Source organism: Aspergillus versicolor (assembly GCF_001890125.1).
Source record: "Aspergillus versicolor CBS 583.65 unplaced genomic scaffold ASPVEscaffold_1, whole genome shotgun sequence".
NCBI classification, from domain to species: domain Eukaryota; kingdom Fungi; phylum Ascomycota; class Eurotiomycetes; order Eurotiales; family Aspergillaceae; genus Aspergillus; species Aspergillus versicolor.
This window is the reverse complement of record NW_024467524.1, coordinates 435,712-447,774: the sequence shown is the minus strand read 5'-3', so window position 1 is coordinate 447,774 and position 12,063 is coordinate 435,712. Positions and strand designations below refer to the sequence as shown.

The 12,063-nt window shown below is 49.8% G+C and overlaps 4 protein-coding genes across 4 annotated transcripts; 2 read left to right on the top strand and 2 right to left on the bottom strand.

Annotated features, from left to right (window-relative positions):
• The first annotated feature begins 3,473 nt into the window (after window positions 1-3,473).
• On the top strand, window positions 3,474-5,286 carry ASPVEDRAFT_35254 (SDR family oxidoreductase). The gene is made up of 5 exons (XM_040810956.1): window positions 3,474-3,664; window positions 3,754-4,039; window positions 4,093-4,273; window positions 4,329-4,588; window positions 4,683-5,286. The coding sequence occupies exons 1-5, from the start codon at window positions 3,564-3,566 to the stop codon at window positions 5,013-5,015; spliced, it is 1,161 nt and encodes a 386-aa protein (XP_040661705.1). The 5' UTR covers window positions 3,474-3,563; the 3' UTR covers window positions 5,016-5,286.
• Window positions 5,287-5,450: 164 nt separating this feature from the next.
• On the top strand, window positions 5,451-8,029 carry ASPVEDRAFT_35252 (uncharacterized protein). Its single transcript, XM_040810955.1, has 2 exons — window positions 5,451-7,501; window positions 7,565-8,029. Exons 1-2 carry the CDS (start codon window positions 5,582-5,584, stop codon window positions 7,673-7,675), a joined length of 2,031 nt encoding a protein of 676 aa, XP_040661704.1. The 5' UTR covers window positions 5,451-5,581; the 3' UTR covers window positions 7,676-8,029.
• A 147-nt stretch (window positions 8,030-8,176) lies between these two features.
• On the bottom strand, window positions 8,177-8,587 carry ASPVEDRAFT_77717 (uncharacterized protein; the record flags this gene model as incomplete). Its single annotated transcript, XM_040816436.1, has 1 exon — window positions 8,177-8,587. The coding sequence occupies one exon, from the start codon at window positions 8,585-8,587 to the stop codon at window positions 8,177-8,179; it is 411 nt and encodes a 136-aa protein (XP_040661703.1).
• Window positions 8,588-9,194: 607 nt separating this feature from the next.
• On the bottom strand, window positions 9,195-11,514 carry ASPVEDRAFT_35251 (MFS transporter). The gene is made up of 3 exons (XM_040810954.1): window positions 11,106-11,514; window positions 10,110-11,031; window positions 9,195-10,055 (listed from the first exon to the last, which is right to left on the bottom strand). Exons 1-3 carry the CDS (start codon window positions 11,378-11,380, stop codon window positions 9,396-9,398), a joined length of 1,857 nt encoding a protein of 618 aa, XP_040661702.1. The 5' UTR covers window positions 11,381-11,514; the 3' UTR covers window positions 9,195-9,395.
• Window positions 11,515-12,063: the final 549 nt, after the last annotated feature.

The following is a 12,063-nucleotide window of genomic DNA, read 5'->3' as shown; positions in this document are numbered from 1 at the left end:
TCTATTTGGGGAATGAACTCTGCCAGGGGCAAATTATTGCAGCGACTCAATAATTCGCTGACAAGGGCATCGATATATCACGATAAGCCGGTGTAGTCTCTGCTTCAACTGTGAGTGTCGAGTGCTTGTCTGTACAGAATCACAGCCAGTCTATACCGGATCCAGCCAGGTGAAACACCCCCAATTTCCTCTCACAAACTCATCCGCCGTCGACGTGAACCCTCAACTGAAGCTCTTCCCACGGCCGACGAACAAGGAAAGAACTCCAACTGACAGGAAGACGGCGCGTTACGAATAAATGATCAAGCGAAATGAGGACCTGCCCCGGGCTTCCTTCTCAAATCTCAACCCAACTCCCGCGCCCAGGCCTCTCTGCCGCCCGAAGCTTGACTGGATCGTGCAACCTTGCAACTGCGGGTCGCGCGTCGACAAACTGTTCGATGGGTCAGGATTCATGGTTTTTCAATCATGGTCGCCCCCCGCAGGAGACTCAAGCTACAAAGGAACCACGATTTCAAAGTTGCGCCTACTGCAGCGACCTTCCTTTTGCCCATTCAAGCGGTGTGCTCGTGGTCAATTTCTTCAACGAGCCAATCGATTCACTGAACAACGAGAATTAAAGATGTGGACCTCCACAGAAGCAATTATCCTGCCATCCTCAAAGGACCGTGGAGCCTTTCAAGGGACCACAAGACTTAGTTAGGGGCCTGGACTGACCATCACCAGCATGGTTCATCGATGGTCCCGCGAGTTCCATAATTCCGTCCCGTCAGTGTCACTCAGCTTGCCAGCATTCCGCAATTTCAGTCGCTCTCATCGTGAGCGCATCGACCAGAGTCTGGGTCAACTCGTAGACTCGATACATTAATACTTGGCCCGTCCACCAGATCGTGCGGGATCCATCCATCCAAGATATCGAGCGAGGACTGAACCAGTACTGGACCCCCTCGCCTTGCATTTCACAAGGGCAGTAAAACCCACATCGACCCCGAAGATACTAGGGCATCGCTGCATGCTTTTCCTGCGACTTCCAATTGCAGAAGGCACATGGAAAATTCTTGCCCAATCCCCTTGTGAATGAATGGTCAGGGTGTCGATCGCTGACCAAGATACGAAAAGGGGAAGTTCGTCGCTCATCTTTGAATCAGCGATAATAATACTCCGAATATCTCATTCGTGATTCGTCCAGGCGAAATATTTTCCTCCAGAGAAGAACTAACGAGAAAATTCATCCGTCGAACAACATGCAGAGAGAATTCGACCAGACCAAGCAAGTTTAAACCTGAATTCGTCATCCTGGGACGCTCTAGCGCTTCCTCCCAAGTGTCCGCGAAAACCGTTGAACGCCGAGACTCGAGGCGCACTAGACCAGTCTCACACGAGACAGCCCAAGTCGATCGAAATATCCCAGATCACGGAGAGAGCTGTCAAGGCTCAGCGCGCCACATGTGCAACCGATTACGGCGAGGCTTTATCGATCGGCCCATTCAATTCACCATTCTATATTGGTCCATGCTTGTTTCACCTTTGGACTTTGGACACTGAAGGTTCGCTCCTTAATCGTTCGTAAACCAGGATTGTTCAACGGTGTAAAATCCCAGCCGAGATTATTCCGCTTAAAATATGGAACTCGAGGCCTCGAAATTCGAAAGAGTCCCTCCTCCGACACTACCGAGTCGAGCTATTCTCCACGCGGCGGCCTAGCAGCCGATCTTCACCCACGCAGGAAATTCGCATCGTGGTAAAAGATCAACTTAGGTTTCGGTGCGACTGCCATCAACGTTCACTGCCAGGCTACCCACGAGTAAACCAGAGTTTCCCTTCGGAGTCTAGCTTCCAACTCGGAACTTTACAGAAGTGGAGTCGCACCTCACCTCTGCCTCTGAGTCTCTTACCCTCTTCAGCAGTTCAACGTTCAGATTTCAGTTCGGACTTAAGAGATGCAACACTTCACCGTTGATCGCGCGGGGAAAAAAGGTCAAGTGCGGTATTACGATCAAATACGCGCGCGGATCTCGCCGGCCAGTTCCAATAGTACAGGGTCCTTTTCCCCGAACAGAAAATTCAAAAGACGCGGTCTGTTGTACTATTTCTCCGCCGTTATGCCGAAATCTTGTAGAATGTCGATCGCCTGCGCATGTGTATATGGACCAGCGATCCACCGAAGACTGAATACGAGTGACGAGTCAGGCTCTCACGATAGGATCATCTTCACGATCTCCAGGACGTGCTCGAGCACGTTCAGTTCATTGTTGGAAACCTCAACGAACTGTGATCGCCGTCTGCACGGTGCACCGATATATATCAGGTGAAATATACACAATGCAAAATCCACGTCTCCTACTACTGTAGGCAAATGTAGTTGATGGTCTGGAAGCTGCAAGCAGCAGCCTCTTCTCTTTAATCTAAATGTCTAATATAGCCCAAAACTCTTCTTAGCATAATGATAGCCAGGAAACAGATGACTCGCCGCTCGCCCAAAGCAATCGGATACTGCATCCGGTAGGTCAGCCCATAGTCCATACCAAGATATTGCTCTCCCTCACCTTCACTCGAGCAACGGGATAGGGAAGTGTATAGGAGCTGCTCTCATAAATACACAGAAGACTGAAAAGAACAAGTGAGAATCCACACAAATCTCATCCCCTAGGTTTATGCCCAGCTGCACCGTTTTGCTGTTTGTGTGATACTGGGTTTATGACAGCTTCGTTGCAAACCACTGAGCTGCCTGTTGTCATACTTTCTCCTGTGGATGGAGACATTGCAGCCTGTAGTCCTCTGAAAAGTAAGTTTTGAGAAATAGGGTGTAGGAAATAAAACGCATGGTTGATGGTCATGGTTAGAGGGTAGCTCGTAGTGATGATACATGCCGTCTTCACTGGAAAACCATCGCCTGGACTGTCAGGTGCCTTGGCCCAACAGAGCCAGGCCGCATCTCTGAGCCATTTCCCTTCTCTTCTAGCATATTACTCGCCTTCCCATGTCATCCATATACTCAGATAATAAACGGCTTAGGCATTTACCATTCTATGACGTGCACCGTCACAGTCAGAAAGTAAAGCTAACCTGGGCCTGAAAGGCTTGTATCATACTACTGTGTTAATGGTTAGTTCAGGTCTCCACTTAAGCTCATATTGATTATCTATCTGGGTTTCATGTAGAAAGGAGCGGAGAAGAAGCGCGAGACAACCTTCGACCACATACGCATGGGGCTTATATGGATTGGGTCCAAGGCCTTCTTGACGCCGCATTTCATAATGGCTGGTTGACGACGTAGTGATTCATGTAACCCTTAACAAAAATTCACGGCACAGTACTTCTTGATAGGTATATCTGTATTGATGTTGACTACATCCGAGACATCGGGAACGGCGTTTCGCGATTTCGGCATTTCGGGAAATGGACTGACTCGGCAGCCCGATGTATTTGGAAGGAGGGGCAGTGGTACATAACAAAGTATCATGATCAACAAGGCCATAAATACGTATGAGTCCACTCTGAAATTCTTCTCCAAGAGCAAAGTATCCTTCCACAGCTTACTTGCTATTGACCTTCCGTCAAAGATGTCCTCTACCAAACCCAAGGTCGCCTTCGTCACTGGTGCGAACGGAATTAGCGGAAATGCTATCGTGGAGCATTTAATTCGCACACCCAAGGCAGAATGGTTAGTATATGAATTCTTAGTATAATTCAAGGATAGCCATATTGGACTCTCCGTTTTATCTGGCTTCAATTTGGGTTGACTCTGTATAGGTCAAAGATCATTATCTCCTCCCGCAGCCCCCTCAAGGGGTATTGGCAGGATCCGAGAGTGGAGTTCATCGCATTGGACTTTCTCGAGCCTGTTGAGGCAATCATCTCAAAAATGGCTCCTTATTGCCATGATGTGACACACGCTTACTATACTTCATATGTGCATACCGACAATTTCGCACGCCTGAAGGACTTGAATGTACCGCTATTCGAGAACTTCCTTACGGCAATTGATCAAGTTGCAAGGAATACTCTTCAAAGTGTGTGTCTTCAAACTGGTGGGAAGGTTAGTCTTGTAATGGCTATACTTGCACACCGGCTTTTGCTAAGAAAACCCAGCACTACGGAGCGCACCTGGGCCCCGTGAAGCAGCCATGCAGCGAGGAACACCCACGGTACGATGATAAGGGAGAGAACTTCTACTACCCTCAGGAGGACTTTATGTTCGCGATGCAGAAGGACAGAAATTGGACGTACAACATTATCAGGCCGAATGCGATTATAGGGTTCACACCAGGGGGTCAGTCTCTCTCTACCTCTATATGAGCACGGAGTTAACGCATTTACCATTTCAGGGAACGGGATGTCCGAAGCTCTCACGCTGGCATTGTATTTTCTCATCTGCCGAGAAACGGGAGAATTCCCGCGCTTCCCTGGGAATCAGTTTTTCTATACCTGCCCTGACGACAATTCGTATGCACCTAGTCTTGCCGATCTCAGTGTTTGGGCGACCACGACTCCAGCGGCGGCCAATGAGGCCTTCAACCATGTCAACGGAGATACATTCGTCTGGCGGTATTTCTTCCCCAAGATTGGGAGTTATTTCGGCTTAGAGGTAGGATAACCCTCAATACCCTATCCTCACTGGAAAGCAAGGTTCTGCCTTGACAATACCCGTTCGCTATAAACTAATGCAATACGGGTTTCAGGTTCCAGAAACAACCAAATTCGGTGCAACAGGTGAAGCCGGAACCCAGACTGATAATGAATTCAAAATGGGAGAGTGGGCAGCTGACAAGAAGCCCGTGTGGGAGGAACTCTGCCGGAAGCACGGCGGTAACCCGGAAGCCTTCAACTGGGGTACCTGGGGGTTCTTTGACTGGGCCATCGGTAAGGCCTGGCCCACGGTTAGCTCTATCACCAAGGCGAGGAAGTTTGGGTGGAATCGGTATGATGACACCTACGAGAGTTGGATTGAAACGTTCCGCTCGTTTGAGAATGCCGGTATTTTACCGCGCAACGGGGGGAAGGAAGTATCCTGATCGGCTGGATTGATATGATAAGGCTGAGGAATGTAAAATTCAAGATATCGGCTTGCCATGTTCACCGCAGCCTGAACCCGAAGATTTCACGCCTGCCAACGAGCAATCAGGTTGGCCAGATTGACCGTAACCAAGGATCATCCAATAGTACCTTGTGAATTCTACCTCCCTGGGCTCCCATTTGAGCATCTTGTCCAGGAATCGGATGAAAAGCTGCTGTTGTTCGCCCCTCCGAATCCGCATCAAACTTTCGTAACCCAATTTACCCATCACCTGATACCTGGATTGGAATATCTCGCCAATATTCACGGGATAGACTTTATCTGGTGAGTACCATAGTAGAGTTTCTCCGAAATTTCGAGTTGATGACAATAATATCTATTTCTGTACCTGAAGTACCGAAAGTTGACTGTTTTCCTAATTAGGAAACATGACGAAAGAGGAAGGTTTACCCACGTGATTTCGCGAAGGACGGAGACGCGCCACGTGAATCTTCCATCTATCGCGGCTGTCTGGTGTTGTTATCGCTATCCTCGCCCCTCGTTCGTCCGGAGTGAGCCAGCAGGATGCCGCCAGAGGTCATCAACCTCATTTCATCGACCCCTCCGCCTCCCCAAAACCTCCGCGAGCCTTCTTCCTCCATTAGACGATTTCGCTCCAGCCCACCTGCACCCGCCGATGCGTTCTCGATCCCGCTCTTGTCGGACGACATTGACCTTGATCTTGCACAATTTACCAACGATGGTGTAGAGAACCTCGATAACCCGGCCAAACGGAGACGATTAACCCCGGAGATTGACACGGCGACCAAGTCACCCCGCGGTAATGACAATTTTCTGCCCCCGCCGAACCGGAGTCATTTCGTTTTCTCCGATGAGATTGTGCCCTCTTCCGATGGACCTTCAAATGCTCAGTCTAAGCGGCCGGTCTTCACGCTAGACTCCGATCCGATTGTTTTCACGTCTTCTGCCCCCCAACCGGCTCGGCAGAATGCGTCCCCGGAGAAAAGGAAAGGGAATAACCAACGAGCTACTACGAAGTCGGGGGGAATACAGATTGACGATGATAGTGACAATGGCACTGCTCTTGGTGGCGGTGGTCCGCAGAGTCGCAAATATCCTTGGGAGGACGATATTGATCAGTCCAGTGACCCATTCAACGTTCCAGACCCTAGCGAGTTATTCAATATCCCAGAGACGGAAGTTGTGGTGCCCGGGTTGCGCTCAGAATTATCTGGTAGGACAGCAAGTTTACTAGCAAACCTTAAGGAACACGCAAAGGACGATGCTTCTGATGCTAGAGCACTTACAAAACAGAAATCGCGTGGACGTCGGGGTGGTAGCGAAGAACTGCTTGATCCTGATGAACTGCCTGAGCCTCGGGGTGGCCGCAAGCCGAAGAAAGCTACAACAACTAAACCAGCAACCGCAGACAAGGAGGCAAAAGCAAAGGAGAGAGAGGCAGCCAAAGCGCAGCGTGACCGCGAAAAGCAGCTGGAAAAGGAGCGGAAGCAGAAAATGAGGGACGAGAAGGCGAAAGACAAACAGCTCGCTGCTGAAATAGCGGATGTGAATAAACTCAAGGTCGAAAAAAAGAATTCCACGCCGGAGATGATAATCGACCTTTCTTCGTCATTCAAGGAAACCAATATCGGCAACCAGGCACTAGAGTATATGCGGGCGCTTGGGGTGGAACATTCCTTCTTTGACAGTTCGTTCCAAAATCTCATCAAATGGCGGCGAAAGACGAAGGCCACGTACAACAAGGCCCTCGGCTACTGGGAGCCGTGTGAACTCCATATCCGCGAAGAAGAACATGTTTTATGCTTCTTAACGGCGCAGGAGTTTGTCGAAATGGCAGCGTCGTCTGTTGACCTTGACAGACCAGATGCGCCGAGTGACCTGGAGGCGCACATTCTCCGCTTGAAAAGTGCTCATCCACGCTGCACAGTAATCTATCTCATTGAGGGCCTTACAGCATGGATGCGCAAGAGTGCAAACGCGCGAAACCGGGCATATCAAGCGGAATTCCGCCGCAATCTTGAGGAAGCCCAAGGGTCGTCAACAACAGCATCCACATCCACTCAATCGCGCCGCAAGAAATCAACCAAATCTGACTCCGTCCCACAAATCGACGATGATACAATCGAAGATGCGCTTCTCAACCTTCAAGTCACGCACGACTGTCTCATCCATCAAATTGCAGCGCCAGCAGAGACTGCAGAATGGATTAAGGTCTTCACGGAACACATTTCAACCATCCCTTACCGCCGCGAACGCATGGAGGATAACGATTCTGCCTTCTGCATGGAAAGTGGCCAGGTAAAGCCGGGAGAGGATGCATTCGATTCCTACATTCGCATGCTCCAAGAGGTCAGTCGAGTTACAGCATCGATGGCGTACGGAGTAGCTCATCAGCACCCCACCGTTGTCGATTTGGTGAGGGGGATGCGGAGAGCTGGGCCGGGGATGCTAGAAGATGTCAAGGTATCTCTCCTTCCTATTCTATAACCCTTAAGGATCCTTTTCATCTAACTTATCTATGCATAGAAATCAGCAAATAAGAATGGCGCTGTTACGGATTCCCGTATCGGTCCTGCGGCAAGTCGACGTTTGTACAAAGTGTTCATGGGAATGGATCCGCAGTCCACGGATATTTGAGGGTGGCATCAAAATCCGGGCTTTGGCGTTAGGATCAACATTGGCGTTGGTTTGATATTGGTAGTCCGTTGGTTGGCGCTCCAGGATTTGGAGCATTACTATTGGCATGGTTTTTTGCACTTTGGGGGCCTTTTGCAGTCTTGATGTACAGACCTACTGGAATATGGTGTCAGTGTTTGATTATTTGCGGTTTGTCACGAATCACGGCTTGACCTGGACATTAGAGGATACATGTTTTGAGGAGCTATACCTCGCATATAGTACATACTAATCACCGAATATTTCATCCACGAGTGCTCTCAATGTACTTACACACTTTTAAATCATAAACTCCTAGTACTTAGTCGACGGAGCGTTACTAGGCTGAGAACAGTTGTATAGCCGAACCTTACCTGCGCAACCAAAAAGAGCTCCACCAGGCGTAAGTAAACCGAAGCAGAACACCATGCTCTTAACAGAAGTAAGGCTAGATACAAAGATACCAGAGCACCATTCGATTCCCTAGCACTCAACGTTGTTCAACCAGAAGAAGTGGTATCTCCCAGACGCCAACGGGTTAGTATCAGCCTGGGAGCTCGACTGGCCACCAGGCCAAACAGTGGTAGTCGATTCGCCCTCTTTGATAGTGGCAGTACCGGACAGTTCCAGGTCATTGATACCCTCAATGCAGCCCTCCCAGTCCTTGCCGTTGATGTTCAATGTGCCGCAGCCGCCGGCGCACTTGATCTCGGTGGTTGCGTCTGGGTCGTCACTGTACTGATCGGGATCGTCGCTTGTGTAGGCGAACAGCTCGCATTTCACAGTGTTGCTGCCGCCGAAGTTCACTTTGTTTTGCGAGGTCTGGAAGGAGAATGTGCAGGCTGATACTAGAGGGATGGCTGCGAGGCAGATGAGGGGGATTGAGTTGCGCATATTGGTGGTAAATGGAGTCTTAGATTTGTTAGTTAGGTCTAGTTTTAGAGTGAGGGGTATAAGAAGGTCTATACCGGGTGGGAATCCTGAGAATAGGAGGCCTAGTAACAAGGAATCGAGACTTGAGGAGAGAGAAAGTCTGTTAGGAAATAGTCCTCGAATTTATAGGATGGAATGTGTACGCTATACTAGGGCTTCTACAAGGGACCAGGGCACCACCCGCTCCCAGTAAAGATAAGCATTGGAGTGGATTATTCCGTGAAGAATTTTGACCAGATACGATAGCACGACATTCATAGATGCGTCATATCCGAGTTGGGTTGTGTATCAATGCAACTTTACGAGTCAGAGACTAACCCAGAGAAGGAGCCCCCCCCCCCCCAAATGGCTGACGGCTCTTTGAGCAGCTGAATAGCCTGGCTGGATAATCTACAGTGTCAGAAATGGCCAGTAGGGGCTGTTAACAGTTGATGGGCTTCGAGATCGCCAGGGACTAAGGAAAAGGATGCCCATATTGGCCCCATAGCCCTATGGGGGTTTCCCAGTCGGTAGTGATCTGTCAGCGGCCGTTTGGGGGATAAATATGATAGAAAACCGGGAAAAAACTACCGGGTGAACTGGTGACCCTAAAAGAGTCATAGATATGTGATGTCTATATCGAGTCAAGTAAGTGTCTGTTCTAGTTGAGTCGCAGTTCTCTGCCTGGTTATGCAAACCCAATCTATATAGCAGTATATAAAAAGCTCAAAGGTAAACGGAATTACACCAAAACGCCGAATATCGTGCCTAAAACGTATATATGTAGATGTCAGACGACGACCCCCCTTCGTCGCCATGACCCCCAAGCAACCAACCAGGTTACAATGGCAACCCAGACGCTAATGGTACACCCGATGGACCAGAAACCAAAACATCCCCAACCATGGCACTGTCCGTTGTCCGTGGGCGAGTGATCTGCGGCATCTTGATATCCGCGTGAGTAAATGACACCCCACATGGCCGAACCCGCGGCGGGGAACATGGCGACAATTCCCCAGTTTGTGCCAAAGTTCTCGACGCCCCAGACTACGGAGATAACGATCGGGACTAGGGAGAACGCGCTTCCGTAACCGAGACCGACGAGGGCAGTGGTTAGGTGGGAGAGCTCTGGGTGGCTAATTGGAAATGGGGATGCAAGGAGGAGAAAGCCAAAGGAGAGGAGAAGCGCCGATGAAATTAGGAATGCAATTCGTGAGAGGGTAGGGTGGTGTTTGGTCGTGGACTGTTCTGTGCCTGCGGCTTCCTGATCCGCAGTGAGATGGTGGTGGTTGGTGGTGGGGGCGAAGAGGTCAGAGAGTGAGCCGGTTAGAAGTCGGGCAATGGTGGACGTAAGCGCTATTATTGTGACGTGTGTAGAGGGCAAGCCGGCGGGATGTTCGTCGATAAAGGCTGTTGAGTCTGAATTCAGGGTTTGTACAATTGTTCCCAGCTGGGTCGTGTTAGCAGCAGTATCGGTCAAATGCAGGGTTAGGAGGTTACACACGTTATTAAGATAGGCTTCCCCAGGGCCAGTAACCAAAAAGAATCCCAGCGCAAGCCACCACATAGTGTGATCCGCAAGGAAAGCCCTCGTTTCATAATTCAGCAACCAATTCTTCTTTCTGCGCTCCTCCTCTTCTCTCTCTTTCTCACGTCTTGCGGCCTCCCGTCTTTCTTCTGACAAGGTGACGGATTGGTTGTCGTCAGACTCATTATTCCCGTCAGTTTCAGAAAAGGTCCCATACGCAGCCCTCACTTCACTGCGTGGTCGGAAGAATTCACTGTCTGCTAACAAGCCGCTTCGCTCCAACTCCTCGACTACTTCGTCAATGTACTTCTCTTCTTCCCCATCCACGATCCGGAGCGCAAAGGTACCAATGATTCCAATGGTTACAAGAAGGATCGCAAGGAAGACAAAATATTTGTAGACGTCGACATCACCACAGTTTCCATCTCCCAGACGTTCGCACAGAAAGTAAGTGCCAACCTGGCTTTGCCACATTCCGCTCAGGCCGAAGGCTGCAATGGGAACAGCAAGGATGATGCCCTTGTGCTTGCCCCTGCCAAAGTTCTTTGCACATGTCGTCACAGCAGCCAAGTACATACTGCATGTAGCCACCCCAATAGCGACAAATGCCACTACCATTACCCAGAATGGATATCCTGAGCCGCCAGCATCCGGAGGTGGCCCACTCTTATACACGGAAGCCGCAAGGAGATAGCCGCAACCGAAAGTAATCCCCGCGAATAAAGTCAATGGAGCTGGCGAATAACGATCGCAAAGATACCCCGCTAGAGACACAGGGAGATACATCGATATACCCGCTGCAATGGAGACCTCATTCACCCGTAGCTGGGTATAGTGTAAACGAGTCAACAGCAACGGTCCGTACAGCGAGAACGCTGTAATGCTCCCTGCGCCGAGACTATTTCGAAGCTCAAATGCGTAAGTAGGAGCACTTCCGGGTTGACAGGTGGTGCATAGAGGGAAGCGACTTACCATGTAATGACTCCCCAAATGAAGCTGCCAATGCGGACAACCTTCCTCGCTATGTTCCGCCGGTCCCTTTCCACGATTTCTTCGACCACGTCACTCAGGAGGCCATCGTTGTTGTCGCTATACCGATTGCTCATAGAATGACTCGAGTCAGGCCGTGAGCCAAGCAAGGCATCGCGCTCTTGAGCGCTAGGTTCATGTGGAGAGGCTGACTGACGGTTCCTGTCGAAGTCGCGCTTATCGATGACGGGCTGTGCCTGGCCATTCGCATCTGCCATGTTCTCTAGCCGCGAGTCTGTCGCGTTATACCCACGTAAAGCTCTTCCTCAAAGTCATCGAAAATTCAGAGCAAGAAAAACGGCGTACCCTTGCCCGACTGTTACAAAAAGGGCGTGGAGTAGGAAGGGATGGGGAGAGACCCGGACTGACGTCGTGGCTCCGCACGAGATATGCGGCTTATCGTTGATGCACGTGATCACTGCTTATCAACTCGCACCCAAACTTGTATAGAAGCATAATGGCACTGCATCGTACTACGAAGAAAAGGATGTGAAGACAGGCTGAAACACTTATTACTGATTTATGATACAAACACATTGCATAATGGCGTCCTCAAATGACAAGCAAGGCCCAGGAATCGAACAAGTTCCCGGATGGTATATTCTAAAACAGGCTGTCCGAAGAAAGTGCAGGAGACCAGAATGAAAAGAAAACCGTGGAGGGGACTCCGACCATGCGCCAGGCACAGAATGTAGGACCCCCAGAGAAAGTAAACGTGCCATGATTAGTCATCAATCGTCGTCACCGTGAGAGACATCATATCTCTGCCCGGGTTGGTACAATGCTTTTGATATCATGAACTTCAAAACCGAGAGTATGAGTGAAAAGAAACGGGACAGAAAAATTTAAAACAGCAGAACCACCCAATCCATTTCCATGCAATACTGACGCCACATTCATT